Here is a 21,739-nt window from a genome sequence, read left to right on the forward strand (position 1 = left end):
TTGCGTTGAAATCTCTCGTCAATTTTTCTTTTCCTCCACATCTAGGGAGGTTAGCCACAGTGCCATGGGCTTTAAACTTCTTGATGACACTGCGCACTGTAGACACAGGAACTTTCTGGTCTTTGGAGATAAACTTGTAGCCTTGAGATTGCTCATGCTTCCTCCCAATTTGGATTCTCAAGTCCTCAGACAGTTCTTTGGTCTTCTTTCTTTTCTCCATGCTCAATGTGGTACACACAAAGACACAGGACAGAGGTTGAGTCAACTTTAATTCATGTCAACTGGCTGCAAGTGTGATTTAGTTATTGCCAGCACCTGTTAGGTGCCACAGGTAAGTTACAGGTGCTGTTAATTACACAAATTAGAGAAGCATTATATGATTTTTTAAACAGTGCCAATACTTTTGTCCACCCCCTTTTTATGTTTGGTGTGGAATTATATCCAATTTGGCTTTATGACAATTTTTTTTTCTTTCATTGAAGACAAATTAACTGAAGATAATAATACCAAAGAATTTGTGACTGCAATCATTTTCAAGAAGAAACTGAGTATTATCTGACAGAATTGCAGGGGTGCCAATACTTTTGGCCAGCACTGTAGTTTTGAGTGACTCCATTCATTTTAATTTTACCACACCCTGACATCTTCGATCCATGACGCTTATGAGAAATTCTGGGCCACCTGGTACCGTTGGATGGACTTCCAACAGACAGACGAATATAAGGAAGCGCGGAAAGAGATACCTTGTGGATGAAGGTATGTGGAGGGACGGCACTTGCCCCCACCCCCCTTCCTCCCTCACCGCTCCCTCCATTTTTCTTTTCCCCTTATCCTCTTTCTCTTTCTCTGCTCCTCCTATCGTTCATTCTTTCTTTGTTCCCTCGCTATCTCTCTCTTTTCTCCGATTTTTCCTTTCTTACTCTCTCCCCTTCGGTTGGGCTGTTTCGTCTTCCAACCGCTGGGGAACTGGGGGCTGTCGTAGCTCTCTAAAAACATTTGACAGTCCAGTTTATATTTTGTTTTACCTAAAATGGTTTGCATTCTTCTATGTGCAATGTATCGCTATGGTTTACATTTTGTTTATTGATATCAAGTTAAATAATTAAAAAAAAAAAAAAATTACCACACAATCTACTGAAAAACAGGAAAAAAAAATCCAAATTCCAAGTGGGAACAAAATGGTATGAAAAAATACAATTCCGCCATTGTTTTTTGGGTTCTGTTTTTACAGCGTTCATTGTTTGGTAAAAATAACCTTGCAGGAGGATTCAACAGGTCGTTATGATTACAGCAGTAGCAACCTTGTATAATTAATTTTTCTTAGGTGGTAAAAAAAAAAATCAGAAGTTTATAAAATAAAAACATTTAGTTTGTGTCAATATTTTCTGAGATTTACATTTTTCTGTTAATTGAGCTGATGAAGGCTTGTGTTTTTTGCGTGATGAGCTGACTGTCTTATTCAAACAAATTTAGAGTATTGTACATACAATATTTTTAATGCTTTTTATTGATTTTCTTTTTTTAGGGAGGTGTAGTGATCCAAAAACAGCAATCCTGGCGTTTTGATTTTTTCTCTTTTTACAGCAGCTACTAAATAGTGTTCATTTTAAGGTTAAATAATTTTATATATTTTAATAGAATGGACTTCTATGAATGCGACGATACCGAATATGCTTGTTTTTTTAATGTCTTTATTTTGAATGGAGAATATGAGGGGGTAAACAGAATTTTTTATTTTTTAATCTTTTTCCATTTTTTTTACTCTATTTCTTAGTCCCCACTGGGGACTTGAACCTGCAATAATTTGTTCGCTTATACTATAATCTGCGATAATACAATACATAATACAACTCCCTCAGAGCTCGTGGTTTTGACAGCAGTCTCTTCTCTTCCTCTCCCTCTTCTCTTTTTGTTAGAGATAGTAGCAGAGAGAGGTGTTGCACTCAGATCTGCAGTGGAAAGGGGGGAAAGTATCTAAAGTCTTATGGAAAGTAGAGAACACAGGCTCTAAACAAGGAAAAAAGCAAACACATAGAGAGGAAATAAGTGCAGTATGCAAATGAAAGTCTCTTCTCTTCCTTTTTTCTGTGTTATAAATAGCAGCAGAGAGGTGGCTGCACTCAGATCTGCAGTGGAAAGTATCTAAAGTCTTATGAAAAGCAGAGAAATACTGTAGACAAGCAAAAAAAGCACATAGAGAGGTAATAAGTGCAGTATGCAAATAAACTCTTCTCTTCCTTTTCTCTGTGTTAGGCCCCCTTCACACGTCCTGTCTCCGGTACGCGTTTGATCCGTTTTCTCACGTGCCGGAGGAGCGGGCACACGTAGACCCATTAAAATCAATGGGTCTGCGCACACGTGCGTGTTTTGCTATGGACCATGTGTACGTGTGGAGCATACGTGTGCCCATGTGCTCCACACGTAGACATGTCCATTTTTCTCCAGCATCACGGGAGTCACACAGACCGCATGGATGTAATCCGTGTGGCACGCACCAGAGAAAACACACGTGTTTGTAAAAAAAATAATAATTCTATACTCACCTTCTCCAGCGCTGTTGTCTCTGCGACTTCAGTCACTTGCTTCCTACCCCCGCTTATTATGCTCATTGAATATTCACTCCACTGTGGGCCGGAAGCAGCAGCAGTGGGGAGTCGGCAGGACCGGAGACCGAATATCAGCACCACGGATAGCAACGCCAGAGACAGGTGAGCAGAAAGTTCCCGTTCTCCGTGTGTTATCACGGATAACACACGGAGAACACACATTGTGCCATAAAAAACGGCGCACGGAGGGCAACACGCACTTTTGACACGTCCGTGAAAAACGTGCGTGATTTTCACGGACATGTGAAGGTGGCCTAAGAGATAGCAGCAGAGAGGTGGTTGCACTCAGATGTGCAGTGGAAAGGGGTGAAAGTATCTAAAGTCTTATAGAAAGCAGAGAAAACACACTGTAGACAAGCAAAAAAGCACATAGAGAGGAAATAAGTGCAGTAGGCAAATGAAAACAGCACAGTGGATACACAGAGCTCAAATCCAGCATGTATTACTACAAGATTGCAGACTATAGGGAAAATTGTTGTCTCCTATGAAGTTCAGCTTGTAGATGAGCTTCACAAAAATACCAAGATAGCCTTCACTAGAACCCTGGTTGCAATGTCAACTCATTGGTGCCCCACAAGCACACCATAGGGGGGAGGGCAAAAGGAGCCAGTGCATATGAACAATTGCAATCATGCAATCAAATGCCGCTGTCAGTGATTGACAGGCACTTAAATATTCAACAGCAGCGACTGGAGCTGCTGTTAGACACAGATATCGGCTATGTAATAGAGCTGACATCAACCGCATGTGGAGAAAGCTCAGCTCTGCAATGACATATATGTATGTCATATTGTATTAAGGGGTTAGTGAATATGTGGCCTATCATTTCTGGTGTCATGATAATGACTCAATATATGCTCTTTACACTATGGACAGATTTATTAATTGGTCATAAATGAAAAGGAATGTGCACATACTTTTAATATTTTTAACAATCACTTTTATATAATGTCTTTGGTTTGTCTTAAAGTGAATATCATGTCATTTTTAGTTCCAACATTATGTGAAGATTTTCCAAATCCCTTGCATAGACATTAGGACAGATATACTGATCCTGACTAATGATTAGATAGCATAGAGTGAGACCAGGCTATCTGAATATACACCAGAATTATCAATCTGGCGCACTCTGTAGCACTTAAGGTGGTGTCACACATAGCGACGACGACAACGATGTCGCTGCTAAGTCACCATTTTCTGTGACGTAGCAGCGACGTCCCGTCGCAGTCGCTGTGTGTGACATCCAGCAACGACCTGGCCCCTGCTGTGAGGTCGCCGGTCGTTGCTGAATGTCCTGCTTCATTTTTTGGACGTTGCTCTCCCGCTGTGAAGCACACATTGCTGTGTGTGACAGCGAGAGAGCGACGAACGGAAGCGAGCAGGGAGCCGGCGTCTGGCAGCCTGCGGTAAGCTGTAACCACGGTAAACATCGGGTAACCAAGAAGCCCTTTCCTTGGTTACCCGATATTTACCTTAGTTACTAGCGTCCGCCGCTCTCACGCTGCCAGTGCCGGCTCCCTGCTTCCTGCACACGTAGCTGGAGTACACATCGGGTAATTAACCCGATGTGTACTCTGGCTAGGAGTGCAGGGAACAGGGAACCGGCACTGGCAGCGTGAAAGCGGCGGACGCTAGTAACTAAGGTAAATATCGGGTAACCAAGAGAAGTGCTTTCCTTGGTTACCCGATATTTACCTTAGTTACGCTTCCACGCGTCGCTGCTGGCTGGGGGCTGGTCACTGGTGAGATCTGCCTGTTTGACAGCTCACCAGCGACCATGTAACGACGCAGTAGAGATCCTGATAAGGTCAGATCGCTGGTCGTGATCGCTGCTGCGTCGCTATGTGTGACACTACCTTTACTATTTAAATGGTGTTATCAGTGATTGAAGGTGGTAACTATATGGCTAATAGTAGCAATATAGGACCTCACTGCCGGCGCTGCCATTTGAGACAGATGCTGGCTGCGTGACACAGCTGACATCTGCCACACATAAAGCAGGCTCAGCACCTGAGCCCTCTCCGTGCACCCTATACAAATTTGTGACATCCCAGGTATCTAAGGGAGTTAGGCAGTTAATCAGCACAGAATTGTGACCTATTTAAATGTTTGTAAATAATATGTTTAGCACCACAATGAGATTGTTTCATACTAATGGAGATCTGATGAGTCAGCTAAGGCTACTTTCACACTTGCGTTGAACGGTATCCGTTGCATTGCGTTGTGTAACGGATGCAACGGATGTGTTGCATATAGTGACACAACGGATGCAACGGATGCTGCAAAACAACGCAATTCGTTTTGATTTTTTTTTTTTTTTTTCCCGGTTTTACCAGCGGCAGACTATAGTGAACGATCAGCTGATCGTTCCCTGCAGCCGGCCGCTGGGTGATCAGCTGATTGCTCCCAGTAGCCGGCCGCCGGGTGATCAGCTGATCGCTCCCTGCAGCCGGCTGCCGGGTGATCAGCTGATCGCTCCCGGCCGCCGGGTGATCAGCTGATCGCTCCCGGCCGCCGGGTGATCAGCTGATCGCTCCCTGCAGCCGGCCGCCGGGTGATCAGCTGATCGCTCCCTGCAGCCGGCCGCCGGGTGATCAGCTGATCGCTCCCTGCAGCCGGCCGCCGGGTGATCAGCTGATCGCTCCCTGCAGCCGGCCGCCGGGTGATCAGCTGATCGCTCCCTGCAGCCGGCTGCCGGGTGATCAGCTGATCGCTCCCGGCCGCCGGGTGATCAGCTGATCGCTCCCTGCAGCCGGCCGCCGGGTGATCAGCTGATCGCTCCCTGCAGCCGGCCGCCGGGTGATCAGCTGATCGCTCCCTGCAGCCGGCCGCCGGGTGATCAGCTGATCGCTCCCTGCAGCCGGCCGCCGGGTGATCAGCTGATCGCTCCCTGCAGCCGGCTGCCGGGTGATCAGCTGATCGCTCCCGGCCGCCGGGTGATCAGCTGATCGCTCCCTGCAGCCGGCCGCCGGGTGATCAGCTGATCGCTCCCTGCAGCCGGCTGCCGGGTGATCAGCTGATCGCTCCCGGCCGCCGGGTGATCAGCTGATCGCTCCCTGCAGCCGGCCGCCGGGTGATCAGCTGATCGCTGTCACTTGCCGGCGCCCGGGCATGCCGGCGGGCGGGCGCTCAGCTGAGCGCTGTGACTTGCCGGCGGCCGGGCATGCTGGTGGCCGGTCATTCAGCTGAGCGCTGTCGCTTGCCGACGGCCGGGCGCTCAGCTGAACGTTCGGCCACCGCGAGCCAAAATAAAGTTTGATTTAAAAAAAAAAAAAAAAAAAAAAAAAAAAAAGAGCATGCGCAGTGAAATCCAGAGGATTCCGCTGCTCAAAATAACGTTACATGCTGCGTTCCTCCCGCTGGGCGGAAGCAACGGAGCGTCGCCCAGCGGAAGCAACGCAGCTCCTTTTGGTACAATCCGTCAACCATACAAGTCTATGGGAAACAGCGGAATCCGTTAACGGATTCCGCTGTTTCCCAAAAGGGCGGATTGTAACGGAAGGAAAATAACGCAAGTGTGAAAGTACCCTAAGAAATCTTTTGGACCTGGTTTCACATCAGAAAATTATGTTTAAACTGTGTTTATTAAACAACATCATACAACAGGATGTCAGGTATAATATGCAAATAAACTTTTCCAAAAAAATATTGCATGAGAAACATTCTGTATAATTATGCTTAAATAGCAACATATTCTCCACTGTTTCAGTAATTCCCAAAGAAAACTAGAAAGCCTTGAATAAAAATAAAAGAGAAAAAGGGAGAGAAAAAAAAAACATTAAGAAAACTGAGCAAAAAAAATAGAGAAAGTCAGGTTAAAGACATGAAAGTAGATAAAGAAAAGAGAAAAGAGGATGGGGGGGAAGGGAAAAAAGGAAAAATTCACCTCTCCCACTTACACTCCTTCAAATATCTCCCGGAATTCTGAGGAGTCTTGAAACATGATCCAGGGTCCCCAGATCCAAACAAATTTATCGACTGACCCATCTATTTACGCAGTGAGGTCTTCCATCCTCTGAAGACTGGCCATTTCCGCTACCCAATCTACCAGTGAGGGGCTCTTTGTGGACTTCCACAATCTTGGAATGACCATCCGAGCTGCAGTTAGACAAAATCTCAACAAATCGCCCTTCTGGGACTTAATAGAGCCCAGAAGAACAGAAAGAAGAGCCACCTGTGGAGAACCATCCACCTGATTCCCACTCATCTTCCGGTACACATAGAATATTGACTCCCAGAAAGGTTGAATTTTAGGGCAACTCCACCAAATATGTAGCATGGAGCCTCTATCCACACCGCACCTCCAGCACCTATCTGACACAAGGGGAAGACCCTATGGAGGGTCTCCGGGCAAAGGTACTATTGGGTGAGGACTTTGTAATTTTTTTCTTGTGCTGAGCAAGCCATTGACAACCTGTGGGTCCAAAAAAAGGCCCGCTGCCATTTCTCCTCCGTCACATCCATCCCGAGCTCCTCCCTCCATCATGAGATGAATTTAATGCCACCAGCGTCATCTCTCTGATTCATATATTTATAGAGGAGTGAAATAGAGTGGGCAGGTGGCGATTTCAACAAGAACGATTTTTCAAACTGTGTAAGGCAGGCAGCAAAAATGTTTTCTCTACCCCCGGAGGATAGAAAAGACTTCAACTGAATATTCTATCCAAGACACCATCCCCCTCACACCCCCAAGTATCTCCCGAGGAGGCAACATATTTCCCCGAAGAATGTGATAAAATCGGGGTTCCTCTCCTCTACTCCACCCCAAGAAACGTCTCGAGGTGAGACCAGGAGGAAAAAGAGGAGTCAACGGTCCCCTACCTAAGGAGAGTTTGCCTCTTCTGACCTCAATATCCCAGATCTTTAGGGCTGCCCTTGTAAGGTCCGCCTCACTTCCCAACCAGCCCCTATTCGCTCCACCCAACCAAGGGAGATACCGCAAAGGTTTATCAGCGCTGGATTGTTCTAAACTCACCCACTGCTTGGACTTGCAGTGGAACTGCCAATCCAATAACCGCGTCAGGACGGCCGCTTTGTAATATATTCTAAAATTAGGGAGCCCAGCCCCTCCCCTGTCTTTATGTCTAGATAGAGTCTTAAATCCAATTTGAGGTCTCCGGCTTCCCCAAACAAACCTCGACAGAGCCGACTGGAGTCTGGAAAAAACACTTGCAGGTAAACCAATGGGGAGTGTCTGGAACAGAAATAAAAATCTAGGGAGAACATCCATTTTAATTGCATTGATACGACCAAACCAGGAAAATCTACGTTTATCATATTTATTCAAGTCCCTAATTGTTCTGTTCAGAAGGGACAAATAATTTAAAGAGAAAATTTGTGCAGGATCCTTAGGAACCATAATCCCTAAATACTTTTAAGGCTGAGTTCTGCCATTTGAATTGGAAGCTGTCCCTGAGTTACTCCATATCTCTGTCGGGCATGGTCACATCCAAGGCCTCAGATTTGGAAAAATTTACTTTAAAATTGCTCAGATTCCCAAACTCCTTAATCAGAGATGGGAATGAGACCCGTGGCGGGGTAACAAACAGGAGAAGATCATCAGCAAAAAGGGTCGTTTGGCATTTTCTCCCTCCTACCTCAACTCCCTTTATGTGATTATTGTTTCTAAATGCTACCGCCAGATGCTCCATTATGATAATGTACAACAGGGGGGACAAAGGATAGCCCTGCCTGGTTCCATTATGAATAGGAAACGGAAGGGACAGGAACCCATTCGCTCGCACCCTTGCCGTGGGTCCATTATATAAGGAAGCCACCCTCTCAATAAATCTGGAGCCCAATCCCAATTGCTGCATTGAGACCAATATAAACCTCCAGGTTACCCGGTCGAAGGCCTTCTCCATATCCACCGAAAGTAGTCACGTAGGTATGAAACGAGCCCTCAACCGGGCCATAAGAGTAACTTGTCAGTAAGTAAGTGTAACGTATTGATATTATCCCTGGCCTCCCGCCCTTTAACAAACCCTACCTGGTCTGTGTGTATTACCTCTGAGAGCAATGGAGCAAGCCCATTGGCAAGAGCCTTGGAGTACAGTTTGATATCAATATTGATTAAGGAAATGGGTCTATAATTAGTTACTACAGTGTGGTCCTTTCCTGGTTTGGAAATAACGCTGATATGGGCCTCCAGAGACTGTGCGACCCAAGGGGTACTAGCAGAAACGGAAATGAAAACTTTTGTTAAAAATGGGGTTAACTGATAATTAAATAATTTGTAAAACCTGGGAGTAAATCCATTGGGCCCCGGACTCTTCCCCATCGGGGAATCTTTAATGATAGATGCAACCTCTGCCTCAAAGAAGCCCTCTTCCAATGCCTCTGTCGAGTCCATGGGGACAGTTGGGAGAGCTGTTTTTTGTATATACTCCTCAATTTTTTGCTCCAGGGTCTCCGGGGCCATGTTCCCAAATTGTCCCCTAATATAGTATAAGTCCCTATAATATTCTTGGAACTGTTCTGTAATTTGCACAGGATTCTGGGTAGAGCTACCATCCTGATGCTTGATCACCGGAATATAGCAAGGGTTCCCCCGTGGATGAAGAACTCCAGCCAGCGGCCTCACACATTTATCTGCAAATTCATATAAAAATCATTTGAATCTAATCACATCAGATAATTATTATCACTCCTACGCTCATCATATTTAATGCCAGCAATGAGAGAACACATGGAAAGCCCCACTGACACGAAGCAAATAATATTGATAGCATTCATTTATTACATTATTTTTTAAGTTATATGTTCTCTATAAATACTGTGTTTGCATTTTCGGCTTTGTACCAGTCGTGGGAATTACCAACAATCGAGCAGTTGACTTGGCCATACAACTTTGATACAAAGATTTGGTTCACACTTATCACCCCACTGTCTGATCCTTATCTAACCTGATTTTTCCGCTGCTGCCAATTATAGAATGTCTTTAGATGACTTTAGATTAGGGCAAAAAAAATCTGTATTATTGGAGAAGGAAAAGAGGTAACTGCATCGGGCCTCCATGACTTTTACCTGGTGCTTCCCCAGGTGTATCCCAGCAGCAAAGCAAAACTGGTTAATCAAATCAGCAATTCATTACAATAGAAAATTGCTCTGATATCAGGAACATGCATGTTATCTGTGAGAGCGTATGCAGAGAAGTACAAATTAGTGTTGCACCTTATTAGTTCTTCAGTTACTGGAGTGGAAACAATCAAAAAAGCCATTCACATATTAACAGCTCATCAGTGGATTAATACAAGTTACCTTTCTTAACTTACATTAAAACCTCCACCCGACTCCCACTGAAAGGAAAAAAACAGACAAAAATATGGCAGAAGTCAACAGCAGACTACATGATTAATATATAGTGGCCTCAACAAGATACAGAGCCAAAGGCATAACTATGGGGGATGTAGCGGTAGCACCTGTGCCCCGGTGCCTGGGATAGTCCAACCTGTCTACATAAGACAACATAGTATTATAAATGTCACATGGTAAATTATAGATTTTACAAGTTCCATAATTGTGCAGAACATTGTATTCTTATCTTTTGCATTAATTAGATTTCCCTTTGCATTTACCTGGGTCCTCCACGTTCTACAGCTGATGCTTTCACAACAGGTAGAGTTGGCTGTGTTACAGGTTCTACTGATAAAGTATTATCTTCTACAGCAATGAGAACCTGCTCCGACAACTGTAAAATGTAAAAAAAAATATTTTATATATATATATATATATATATATATATATATATATATATATATATATATATATATATATATTAGAATAAATATATATACCACTGGATGACTATAAACAATTCATTGGATATCAAAAATGTATATTTCAAAATGTATTACATGCACAGTAGTGGATGGCACATGATAACGAACAGAAACTCTCCAAGTTTAGAACATAATGTTTACAAATGTTCTATGTGTCCTCCTTTTGTCACACGATACACATCTATGGAGTAATCCAGTTCGACCTAAACACCCTGCAGGGTGTCCCGTCGATGGTTAGAGTGGCGGTAATGTCATCCATTGTTGCTGCAAAGGCAATACATAAACAATGCCTTTGACGTACCCCCAAAGAAAGAAGTCACACACTGTCAGATTAGGAAACCTGTGAGTCATCTGAAGAGAGACAAGTAAACACCAATACAGGGCCCAATCCACCAGTTTGGGAGTCCTCATTGACATAGTGACGCACCTCTGAATGACAGTGGCTTGGAGTTACGTCTCGTTGGAAAATTAAGATTCTGGAATTAATTCTCAATAGTGGAAACAACCATAGTTGTAACATATTGAAGTATGATGTACCCATCAGTCTTTTCAGCAGAAAAAAAAGGGCCTGTACACCTTTGTTTTCGAGCCTGCATAGAAAACATGTACATTCGGAGAATCTCTTTCAACTTTTACAGGGCATTGGGATTTTCCATTCCCCATATTTGGACATCATGATGGTTCACTTTTCAGCTAAAGTTTAAAGGGAACCTGTCAGGTCCAATATGCACCCAGAATCACGGGCAGTTCTGGGTGCATATTGCTAATCCCTGCCTAACCGTCCCTGTATACACTAGCATAGATAAAGAGATCTTTAGAAAAAGTATTTCCAAAAATCTTTTATGGTATGCTAATGAGCGCGGGGACTAGTCCCCTGGGCATTAATTCCCTTTGACAGTCGGCTCCATTAGCATGTTAGTACGCTACTGAAGGCGTGCTAACATCCTAATGATTGCACAGTGTCAGAGGATGATCTCACCTCTCCGTTGCCATCACCACCTCGACGCTGGATTTCGGCTCAGTGTGCATGACCCTGGAGTTTGGGTTATGCGCACTATGAAGCAGGTTGTATGCGTCCTGGCTTCAAACTGAAGTATTGCGCATGACCCAAACGCTTTCTCTTGCATAGTTGCCATTTTGGGATATGATGCCGCTCTGCCACCTGGCGAGTTACAAGTGAGTGTGCATGTGCGAGTTACAATCTCTGAGACCTTTTGACAAGTTATTACTACGAATGTGTGGAATGTATATCTTTGCAGCAGTGGCGTAACTAGAGTGCGATGGGCACAAGTCGGACCTGGGCCCACCAACCCCCGCAAGTTGGTCAGATGTACAGTATGGGCACTTGTAGCATTCTAAATCCTATAAAGACAAACCAGTTTTCCTCCATCCTCCTTCATTATGTAGTAATGTCCCCCATCCTGGTAAATATGTCTCCAATCCTGGGCCACATCCTCGTATTTATGTCCCCCATTCTGGTATATATGTCCCCATCCTGATATATATGTTCCTATCCTGGGACCCTTCCTGGTGTATATAGTCCCCGCTGTCTCCAGTGAATAAAAAAAGAAAAAAAGAAGACATTCTACTCATCTTCCCCGGCTCCCACATCGCACAGCGTCCTCCTCTGTAGTAGTGGCCGGCAGCTGACATTTGTGGACCTGCTATGGCGACACATGACATCACTGTCATACGCCCCAAGACATGGGCACAACGGCATCAACTGCCGGTTTCTGTTTAGCCGGCAGCGTGTATTGCAGTGTAGGGATCAGATGGGTCTCTGTGTCGCAATGCTTTTTAGTTGGATGTGCATCTTCGGACGTACATCCAGCTGATATAGGCACTGGGATCAGCAGGACCCCTCCATCATCTGCGACCACGATTGTTATGCTACTGCTTTGCAGTAATATGAATGTAAAACCCAATGAATCTTTTACAATCACCCTGTATATACATAAGTAATATATCCTGACTATTATAAATTGTTGAGTCCACATAAACTTTCTTCAGACGTCACAAATTTATCAGTCACACATGCTGTGGATTAGATATGGCGCATCTTGCATGACGTTAGACACTTTAATATTACTTATGCCAACTTATACTACTATCATGCTATTATATCATACTATTTTATCTCCTTTACATTGGATATGACATGTTGTTTCAAAATCTACACTCACCTCCTTTTTTGCAAAGTCCAAGCATGGATTAATATCTTCTTGGTAGATACGGGATAGAAAGGGACAGGATTTGTCAAGCGTTGGACTCTCCTTCCATTCCATAAACTCTGAATATAATATGGTGTCCACCTAAAGCAGCAGCACAAATGATGAATGTGATTTACTATGAATTGATTATTAATTTTTATATACTGCCAACATAAAACTAGTTTAAAGCAGCCAGCTTTATTTCCTTTAATCATAGGTATATGAAATCTTTCTTTTAGCCACAGTATATTAGGGTATATTAATTTTCCTGCCCTAACCCTGTATCTGAATATCATGACAAAAGGCAGAGAGACCTGTTGATACCACCTTGGCCCCCAATGCTATACCCTTCTTAAAGAACTAGTCCAAACCCAAAAACTCCATGATTGGTCTGTTACCAGAGAGTCCATTTAATGAATATATATGAAGACTAGACCTTAAATGAATTGATGCCAATATATCGTAATAAAACTTGCAGTTTAAAAAATAAGGCAAAAAAACCCAACCCTGTATATTATGAACTATGCCAGTTTCAATATATCTTATTCTATATTGTTCATAGTAGGAAACAAAGATTATTCCATAATTATTCATTCAACAGAAGAAAAAACATCAAAATACATATTGAGAAGTGTGATCATCAACCACTGGTTTGTGCTCATAGGTTTTTCCATTTCCTTTTACTTGCATTGGCAACTTTGTGGGTTACTTATCAAATACGGTCTCTATGTAAGGCCTCATTCACAATTCCAAGTTTAAACACCTATATTCAAAAATGGTACCGGTGTCATCAGTGTGTCTATATTTACCATCCGTTTTTTTCACGGATGGATCATTATCTAAACAAGTTACAGAGCTTCTCGTATACTTTTCAAGGTTAAATACGTACGGTATATAACATCCGTGAAAAGGGGGCTACTAAAACAACAGATAAAATTGTGATGCCTTATTATGGATCACAATTTTAATAGCAATGTCTTAGGTTGATAGCTGTCAGAAACTTTGCTGCTATGTGCACATTTGGACCTTTCTTGTATATTGGACTGGCAGAACATATTCTTTACAAATAGAACTTGTAATGTTCCTAGTTATTTAACTACTATGAGGCCATTTATGGCCTATATTTATGTACTATATACAACAGTCCAGAAGGATAACAGCAAGTGGCCAGATTACTCACAGCAAGTTGGGCTGCAGTGTGTACATCGCACTGGCCAAAAACTGATGCTCTAGCAGGATACAGCTAAACCCCCACTAAGTGGAGGCATCACAGGTGCAGGAGAAGCAGATCACACACACACCTTCATGGAATGGAGGGGAGGTGACTGCTAGATGATAAAACTGCACACAAGTGGCTTGCATAGAGCGCTGTTCACATGCAGATGACACAGTCACAAACCCGCAGCCTATTAGGTAACGCCCTTCTATTAGATCAGGCGGGCTGCCAAGCCGTACTCCACTGTATATCATGCACGGACAGACACTCTACAATGCAAGGCCCAACAGAAAGGGGCCTGGCTGTATCCTGTACAAACAAAAAAATATGAGGTTTTTGTTGGTATTTATGGCCATAAAACGTAAGCCTACACCCTCGTCAAGGGACCTCATGTCTGTAGGTCCCTACACTAAATATAAAAAAAAGCAACAATAAGAGGATAATGTCCTCCAAAAATCAAGTATTACTCACAGCAAGTTGGGCTGCAGTGTGTACATCGCCCTGGCCAAAAACTGATGCTCTAGCAGGATACAGCTAAACCCCCACTAAGTGGAGGCATCACAGGTGCAGGACTCACAGCAAGTTGGGCTGCAGTGTGTACATCGCCCTGGCCAAAAACTGATGCTCTAGCAGGATACAGCTAAACCCCCACTAAGTGGAGGCATCACAGGTGCAGGACTCACAGCAAGTTGGGCTGCAGTGTGTACATCGCCCTGGCCAAAAACTGATGCTCTAGCAGGATACAGCTAAACCCCCACTAAGTGGAGGCATCACAGGTGCAGGATTGTGACTGTGTCATGAAGGTGTGTGTGTGATCTGCTTCTCCTGCACCTGTGATGCCTCCACTTAGTGGGGGTTTAGCTGTATCCTGCTAGAGCATCAGTTTTGGGCCTTGCATTGTAGAGTGTCTGTCCGTGCATGATATACAGTGGAGTACGGCTTGGCAGCCCGCCTGATCTAATAGAAGGGCGTTACCTAATAGGCTGCGGGTTTGTGACTGTGTCATCTGCATGTGAACAGCGCTCTATGCAAGCCACTTGTGTGCAGTTTTATCATCTAGCAGTCACCTCCCCTCCATTCCATGAAGGTGTGTGTGTGATCTGCTTCTCCTGCACCTGTGATGCCTCCACTTAGTGGGGGTTTAGCTGTATCCTGCTAGAGCATCAGTTTTTGGCCAGGGCGATGTACACACTGCAGCCCAACTTGCTGTGAGTAATACTTGATTTTTGGAGGACATTATCCTCTTATTGTTGCTTTTTTTTATATTTAGTGTAGGGACCTACAGACATGAGGTCCCTTGACGAGGGTGTAGGCTTACGTTTTATGGCCATAAATACCAACAAAAACCTCATATTTTTTTGTTTGTACAGGATACAGCCAGGCCCCTTTCTGTTGGGCCTTGCATTGTAGAGTGTCTGTCCGTGCATGATATACAGTGGAGTACGGCTTGGCAGCCCGCCTGATCTAATAGAAGGGCGTTACCTAATAGGCTGCGGGTTTGTGACTGTGTCATCTGCATGTGAACAGCGCTCTATGCAAGCCACTTGTGTGCAGTTTTATCATCTAGCAGTCACCTCCCCTCCATTCCATGAAGGTGTGTGTGTGATCTGCTTCTCCTGCACCTGTGATGCCTCCACTTAGTGGGGGTTTAGCTGTATCCTGCTAGAGCATCAGTTTTTGGCCAGGGCGATGTACACACTGCAGCCCAACTTGCTGTGAGTAATACTTGATTTTTGGAGGACATTATCCTCTTATTGTTGCTTTTTTTTATATTTAGTGTAGGGACCTACAGACATGAGGTCCCTTGACGAGGGTGTAGGCTTACGTTTTATGGCCATAAATACCAACAAAAACCTCATATTTTTTTGTTTGTACAGGATACAGCCAGGCCCCTTTCTGTTGGGCCTTGCATTGTAGAGTGTCTGTCCGTGCATGATATACAGTGGAGTACGGCTTGGCAGCCCGCCTGATCTAATAGAAGGGCGTTACCTAATAGGCTGCGGGTTTGTGACTGTGTCATCTGCATGTGAACAGCGCTCTATGCAAGCCACTTGTGTGCAGTTTTATCATCTAGCAGTCACCTCCCCTCCATTCCATGAAGGTGTGTGTGTGATCTGCTTCTCCTGCACCTGTGATGCCTCCACTTAGTGGGGGTTTAGCTGTATCCTGCTAGAGCATCAGTTTTTGGCCAGGGCGATGTACACACTGCAGCCCAACTTGCTGTGAGTAATACTTGATTTTTGGAGGACATTATCCTCTTATTGTTGCTTTTTTTTTACAAGTGGCCAGATTAGTGAAAAAAGTCTCAACAGGTACTGAATAGACATGATGAGATAGTTCATGAATAGGTCAGGACGAGATCGGCAACATAGGAGGTAAAGGAAGCAGATAGAGTCGTCAAGTCAGATCAATTTGAAAAATTGCAGTCAAATGTCAAGAGGGACAAACTCAACAAGTTTAAAACTTAAGATCGTAAATCTGGGGGGACTCTATTGCAACTACGATGAGCTACTCAGTCACGGTTACCATTTAATCAAACCAGCCAAAATATGAGCACCTCTATAAAGAGCAAAATATGCTTTCTACATATTACATTTCCCACTATTTGTCTCATTGGGAACTATTTAAATATTAAACCCAATCTCAAACTTTTTTTCTCAATTAATTCAATTAGTAGGACTAGGAAGGTGTTCATGTAATGTAGAAATTGAAAGATTGAGAATTAAAATTCTATGTTAAAAAATTTCCAGAGTTTAAAAAAGCATTGCGTTGAGATTCAGATGTGTTCATATTCTGCTTTTTGATCATTTTTTTTCTCATATTGTGATATTAAAATTTAAAAAAAAAATTGCAATTGAATTACTATGATCAGTACCTTTCTTGAGAAACTAGTCAATAATACAAGCAGTCTAAATCCTAACTATGGAGGACACTTTCTTTGGCACTTTATTATATGTGCATATTTGGGATGTATTTTTTTAGCCTCTTTTTTGGCATTTTAAATGTTTTAAAGTTGTACTGTACATTACAAGCAAAGAACCAATAAACATGTGTTAAATAAAATATATTTGTTCTGGGTCATCCCTCTCTTTTTCTTCCAGTCTATATCCTCCAATAAAGTTTTCTAAAAAAATTGTTATCAAACACTTGTGTCCCTATATTTCCTTTGGACATTCTATAGAATTAAATATTAGAACACCAGGGTCAAAAAGTGTAAGTTTAACTATTGGTCTTCATAGACAGTGACTTAACACACAAGGGACAGTACCTGACGGGAGAAAGTGGAAGAGGAGTCATCCGAAAGAGGCCATCTCGGCTCGTAGGTTATGTGGACAACCTTCCCCGGGACAATACAAAGAAGTAATGAAAGAAGAGATGGTACTGCAGATAACTGAGAGATAAGAGAAAGGAAAGGAAGAAGATAGAAGACAGGTGAGCCACACAAGAGCACAGAGGCACAACTGAAGAAATACTCAAAGATGAGGATGGAATAACATAGTAACAAAAAAAAGTGAAGAAATGTCAATTAAAGTCTAGCTTGAATATACGAAAAATACAAAATCTGTCCCTTTATCATGACAAACATTGTCCTATTATATTATTATTGTATTATCCAGATCGAAGAGACATCTAGTAAGAATCTCAGGTGCAGCCCGGTCATACATTACATGGATTGCCTTTTACTTTCATGGACAACTTATAACTTCTACATTTTTCTTGTAACGGGTCTACGGAAAACTAGCCCTAGCAATAGAAACCAACTACTGGGAGTTCTTCTAGCCAGAGCAATAGCAATTAGTCATCTGAGGAATATTCAATGTATTGGTTTTGAGTTTTTAACTAACAAAAGGATTGTCTAACATTAAATCATCATTCAGGACACTAGATGGCCCAACATAATCCATGATAAGAACATTAAAGAACTTTTGCTTCAACACCACTCAGACCAGATGCACATCCTATATTATGACCTGTAATGACTGGATTAATGTCTAGTTATGTGGACCCCAAAAAAGTATAACTGGCAATATCAGCCATCATCTTCTAGAAGTCTTCCTGAGCTGGGTGGGGATCACTATATAATTGTTTCTGGATGTTTATTACGAAAATATTCCATCTTGTGCTCATTAGCGCTTTAACATTGGGTGATTAATCACTTATCTGATCCAATGTCGTATAGTTAAAACATTCAGGGCCTCATAATACCTTCTATATAGAAACTAACCGGATTAAGAAAGGAACAGCTACCTAAAGCAAGAAATCACTTCACTCTTCATTTAAGAAAAAGGAACCAAGAATCTGCCTGGTTGCTATAAGCCCTTTATGTCCTTACTGTCACTTTGTTTGCTAGTAACATGCACCATCCCATCTAATTATCTGCAGTAACAAAAATATTAGCATTCAAGATGGATAGAAAATGAAAGGTTTTGGTAAAGAAGAAAATGAACAGAATAAAGTTGAACTAAACCAAAAGTCTAAAAAGTGCAATCAGAATCATTCATATATATAGTTTTCTTTATTTTCATGACTCTGAAAATTGTAGATTTACATTGAAGGCATCAAAACTATGAATTAACACATGTGGAATGAAATACTTAACAAAAAAGTGTGAAACAACTTAAAATATGTCTTCTATTCTAGGTTCTTCAAAGTAGCAACCTCTTGCTTTGATTACTGCTTTGCACACTCTTGACATTCTCTTGATGACCTTCTAAAGGTAGTCATCGGAAATGGTTTTCACTTCACAGGTGTGCCCTGTCAGGTTGTGGAATTTCTTGCCTTATAAATGGGGTTGGGACCATCAGTTGTGTTGTGCAGAAGTCTGGTGGATACACAGCTCATAGTCCTACTGAATAGACTGTTAGAATTTGTATTATGGCAAGAAAAAAGCAGCTAAGTAAAGAAAAACGAGTGGCCATCATTACTTTAAGAAATTAAGGTCAGTCAGTCCGAAAAATTGGGAAAACTTTGAAAGTGTCCCCAAGTGCAGTGGCAAAAACCATCAAATGCTGCAAAGAAACTGGCTCACAAGAGGACCGCCCCAGGAAAGGAAGGCCAAGAATCACCTCTGCTGCAGAGGATAAGTTTATCCGAATCACCAGCCTCAGAAATTGCAGGTTCACAACAGCTCAGATTAGAGACCAGGTCAATGCCATACAGAGTTCTAGCAGAAGACACATCTCTAGAACAACTGTTAAGAAGAGACTTTGTGCAGCAGGCCTTCATGGTAAAATAGCTGCTAGGAAACCACTGCTAAGGACAGGCAACAAGCAGAAGAGTCTTGTTTGGGCTAAAGAACACAAGGAATGGAGATTAGACCAGTGGAAATCTGTGCTTTGGTCTGATGAGTCCAAATCCGAGATCTTTGGATCCAACCACCGTGTCTTTGCGCGACGCAGAAAAGGTGGACGGATGGACTCTACATACCTGGTTCCCACCGTGAAGCATGGAGGAGGAGGTGTGATGGTGTGGGGGTCCTTTGCTGGTGATACTGTTGGGGATTTTTTCAAAATTGAAAGACACTTCTGAAGAAACGCGCACAACTGGACAGAGACATATTTTTCTTATCCAAACTATTCTACGGTATGTCCTGTTGTATATAAATATGTGACTCTTCAGGTTTTGTGTTATACCATGCCTGATGAAGAGACCTGAGTAGTCTCGAAAGCTTGCTATTATTACCATCTTTTCAGTTAGCCATTGAAAGGTATCAACTACTGAGGACTCTCAGTTCTTTTAAACAAACTTTTTTTTCAAAATTGAAGGCATACTGAACCAGCATGGCTACCACAGCATCTTGCAGCGGCATGCTATTCCATCCGGTTTGCGTTTAGTTGGACCATCATTTCTTTTTCAGCAGGACAATGACCCCAAACACAGCTCCAGGCTGTGTAAGGGCTATTTGACTAAGAAGGAGAGTGATGGGGTGCTATGCCAGGTGACCTGACCTATACAGTCACCAGACCTGAACCCAATCGATATGTCAATGTGAATCTACAATTTTCAGAGTCATGAAAATAAAGGAAACTCTTTGAAAGAGAAGGTGTGTCCAAACTTTTGGTCTGTACTGTATATATAAATATATATATATATAAATGTTTTCTATGAGATTACCAATAGACCCAGAGAGGAAGGATCAAGTTTGTGGGCTTTTTGTTAATAATAACATTTTAAGCATGGCTAGTGACGATGAAAAAGACTTTAGGTTTAGTGTGACTTCAATGGAAAAGAACAGTAATATCTACTGAAGGACTAGCATTGATGAGTACGTAACAGGTAATGCAAAGGCAGATTATATGATACATAATGAATAGATGTGGTGTTACTGAAGCTTGGAAAAACATAATGAATGACTTGACAGAAAGAAAAGTCGATGGAGAAAAAGATAAAGCGTTATAAGAATTGGAAGACACTAGTGATAATTGACTTCCTGTGCACTCAATAGTCTACAGTGAGGAGAGGGCGAGGCAAACTGCGGTTTCTTAGGGCGCAGTCAATATCCAGAGGAACGTGAACCAGGGTAGTGAAAAAAACCCAAAAAAGTTTATTGGATAATATGTTTAACTACTTCATCGTATACCTGATGAAAGAGTTAATCCAGCTCCGAAATGCCTTGTCCAATGAAATATTTTTTCACTACCTTGGTTCTTATTCTTTTGGATATCAGGAGCACTCTAAGAAACCAGTTTTCCTCGCCCTCTCCTCATCCCTTCAGAGCCCAGAATCTCCAGGTTTAGCTGGTGAAACAACAGCCCTATCCAAACCTCATCAATGCTTTGTACAAAGTTATGCCTGTCCATACACAATTTGTCCAGATTTTACCCTCTTAATTATCCTTTCACTCACATGGATTTACATTAGAGAGCTCTACTTTTGTTTTATTAACTCTCCAGTGAGATCAATCTTTTTGTTTCTCGTCAAATTTAATACCATTTTCTTCTTATGTATCAAGGGGGTAAAAGGTCCAAGTTGGAACAGCAACTTCCATACCACAATAGGAATTCCACTGGTTTATACATAACAATGTGTCCCACATGGACCCTTATGGTCTATATTAGTGGCATTGCTAGTAACTGGCACTTGTTGGATGGTGCCTAGTGTGATCACCAAAATCCAATGTGGCCCAAGGTACTCCAGGTATTCTAGTATTTAGGGAAAAAAGGTGATCCAGCTTAGCTGTGGCAATGTCCGACATGCAGGGATAACACTATGGTAGTGCAGGGATCCAATAGAAGAAAAAAATTATCCAGCTTCCGGAATATTATAAAATCTTGTGCAAGCTTTATTTTGAAGGACATAAAAAATACTTATCATTACAAGGATTTAATAGGGAGCCCATGTGTGGCAACATGGGCTCACTATTTTGTCCTTGTAATGATAAGTATTTTTTACGTCCCTCAAAATAAAGCTTGCACAAGTTTTTATATTATTCCGGAAGCTGGATAATTTTTTTCTTTTATCCTCAGTATCTACCATTACCCATGCTGGTGAAAACAATGATTTTGTTCATTTACAAACAACAATTATCAATAGAATTGGTAGTTTTCCATTGCTCCTAAAACCACCATATATCAAAGCACCGTTTTACACACTCAATGAGTATATTTTGTCTCACCTCTTTGGCCTCTGCAGTAGTTGGCTGGTTGGGAGGATTAAGTGGCATGGCAGCTGCAGAGCCTGTGCTCTTATTCCGAGCATGACCCTGGCGTAACGCATTTTTTGACGGGCTTTGCAGTTGAGGATGTAGATCCCGGTTTGGAGACGACGGAGTGGAGGTGATGACAAGAGTCTTTAAAGCTGTGACTTCAGCCTGCAGCATGTCAATCTGACAAGACAAATCAAATTTACAAGAAAGAATTTGAAAGAAAAAGCAAAAAGAAAAAAGAAAAAGGCACGGTGTGAATAACATATGGACAATCAGTCCAT

The 21,739-nt window shown here is 42.5% G+C and overlaps 1 protein-coding gene across 5 annotated transcripts in view; it reads right to left on the minus strand.

Moving 5' to 3' along the window:
- The window catches only part of RAB3IL1 (RAB3A interacting protein like 1), a 79,781-nt gene that overhangs the window by 16,748 nt on the left and 41,294 nt on the right, over positions 1–21,739 (minus strand). For 2 of the 5 annotated variants that reach the window (XM_075325221.1, XM_075325222.1), the window contains exons 5-9: positions 21,429–21,638; positions 17,082–17,204; positions 12,571–12,699; positions 10,184–10,296; positions 9,881–9,904 (exon numbers count right to left, since the gene is read on the minus strand). In XM_075325221.1, the coding sequence (XP_075181336.1) occupies positions 9,881–9,904; positions 10,184–10,296; positions 12,571–12,699; positions 17,082–17,204; positions 21,429–21,638 (599 nt within the window). The remainder of the gene's footprint in view (positions 1–9,880; positions 9,905–10,183; positions 10,297–12,570; positions 12,700–17,081; positions 17,205–21,428; positions 21,639–21,739) is intronic. The other 3 variants (XM_075325224.1, XM_075325223.1, XM_075325225.1) reach the window with 3 other exon arrangements.

The sequence above is a fragment of the Anomaloglossus baeobatrachus genome, chromosome 10, assembly GCF_048569485.1.
Source record: "Anomaloglossus baeobatrachus isolate aAnoBae1 chromosome 10, aAnoBae1.hap1, whole genome shotgun sequence".
Classification (NCBI taxonomy): Eukaryota; Metazoa; Chordata; class Amphibia; order Anura; family Aromobatidae; genus Anomaloglossus; species Anomaloglossus baeobatrachus.